Genomic DNA, 1,781 nt, shown 5'->3' with positions numbered 1-1,781 from the left:
GAGACTGTGTAGCAATCTGAGGCGGAATTAATGCTCTCACTTCCCATCACCAACACACGCTGTGCTTCACTTCGGTTCGTGAGGCGAAACTGGTCTCTTACTCCGACCTGTACAGTAACGTTCATCGCTAACGATGAGACACAAACTACAAACAAGTTATCTCTGGATTTATTAAGTGGTCAGAAGGAAGCGAAACTCTGACTCTAATCAAACTTCAGCAGAGATCATCTAAGTTGCCATCAGGACAAAACTGACTGCTGATTAGGTGGTTGCGGGATATTTTTCGAATCACTGTTAGCGGTGCAGTAAGCTCACTCACCACTCAAATTAGAGTGACTTCATTTCAGCTATCTCCAATCAAAAATTTCTGTTCCATTTGGATTAGGGTAGCTAGCATTTTAACATTCAACAGTAACATGGTCAGTTTGGTTAGATGGAGATGGAAACATGTAATGATAGGTAGGCAGACCATGGTACACACAATTTGCCAGCGAATGGGTCCACTCTGCTCCTTTGGCCCGATAAACTGATAAACGGATGCATTGTTCACATTTAGGCCACTGGTGTCCACAGGAGATTCTGCCTATCCTTCCTTGCGGTAGCGCGATTTACAATAAAAACCTTTTAAAAATACTTGACTAACACAAAGACGATAGGCAGATAGGTAAAAAATCATGTAAACGCATATCTAGTTGAAAGGTAGAATGAGAAGAAGATAAATATTAGGTTATTTTCGTTCCAAGTAGATATAAAATCAGCGTTGAGGATTAATGCACCTTAAAGACAGATTTTAAAAAGGCTCAACTAGTGCATAAAAAATGCTTTATTCGCATTTGACAAAACAACAAAAAGTACGTAAACATTTGAACATGACGCCTATGATTTTTCGTTACTGCATTATTATTTTCCCTAAAAACAACTGAAATACAATTGCTTCTTTATTGCTGTTTTGTTTTTTTTTCTGTGGTTCTCTGAGTATATTTTTCATTGTTTGACTACACAAACAATTCATTTCCAAATAACTTTGCGCACTGGGCGAAGTTGTGCTTCGGTAAGCATGTTTTGAACGTGTAGTGTGCAGCAAGGATCTTTTTATCAAACTCGTTATGCAAAGGATGCAGGCGATTAACAAGAACTGATTGTGTTATTGGCCATCTCAATTTCACCTTGATAGTCTGCATATGGGGAATGGGGTGCTTCCCCGAGTCAAAAGTCGTGTTCTGTATTTGACGAAATGTCTGTGTTGAACGTGGGGAATAACGGGATGTGATCACTTGCCATGAATTTTCGTTAATTGCATTTGCCTCCCCTTTGCTAGAAGTGGAATCTGTTGGCAACTTTGCTAAATGTGTCGAAGGAGTCCGTTCTAACCTACGGTCTTCATTAGCTGGACTTGTCGGAGAACAGAATCGCCTGAATTTCGTAAAACCTTTGAAAAGGGAGAATGCAAAACGTCTGTCTATACCGGATAATTGCTGGTATGTCGTGTCAAATAACATTGATGCGTAGATATGGTTTTGAGTGATGGGAAAATGTGTAATCGACCTCCTTAATAGTGTATAAGACATTCACATACGAATGCTTGATTTGGCATCACCTCACTCACCGTCTTCATAGGTAACATGTGGGGCATCTTGGTGATAATTTTCTTAATCTTTAAAGACGGAAAGGTAATTTGTGGGGAATGAAGGAGGCTGTGAAAAGAGCCTGGTAACCTGTATCCTGATGCTCATTGGATCTCTAGCTAGGGCTTCCTCTACCATGAGTGCTCTGCGGTTAGT

At 40.2% G+C, this 1,781-nt stretch overlaps 1 protein-coding gene across 1 annotated transcript; it reads right to left on the bottom strand. All coding sequences in view use genetic code 11, as the record gives it.

The window, feature by feature from the left end:
• Positions 1 to 889: 889 nt before the first annotated feature.
• Positions 890 to 1,568, bottom strand: EGR_07526 (hypothetical protein; the record flags this gene model as incomplete). Its single annotated transcript, XM_024496775.1, has 2 exons — positions 890 to 995; positions 1,033 to 1,568. The coding sequence occupies 2 exons, from the start codon at positions 1,566 to 1,568 to the stop codon at positions 890 to 892; spliced, it is 642 nt and encodes a 213-aa protein (XP_024348780.1).
• Between the last annotated feature and the right edge of the window lie 213 nt (positions 1,569 to 1,781).

Source organism: Echinococcus granulosus (genome assembly GCF_000524195.1).
Source record: "Echinococcus granulosus chromosome Unknown EG_S00080, whole genome shotgun sequence".
Classification (NCBI taxonomy): Eukaryota; Metazoa; Platyhelminthes; class Cestoda; order Cyclophyllidea; family Taeniidae; genus Echinococcus; species Echinococcus granulosus.
The sequence above is the reverse complement of the archived record's forward strand: the minus strand, read 5'-3'. Positions and strand labels throughout refer to the sequence as shown.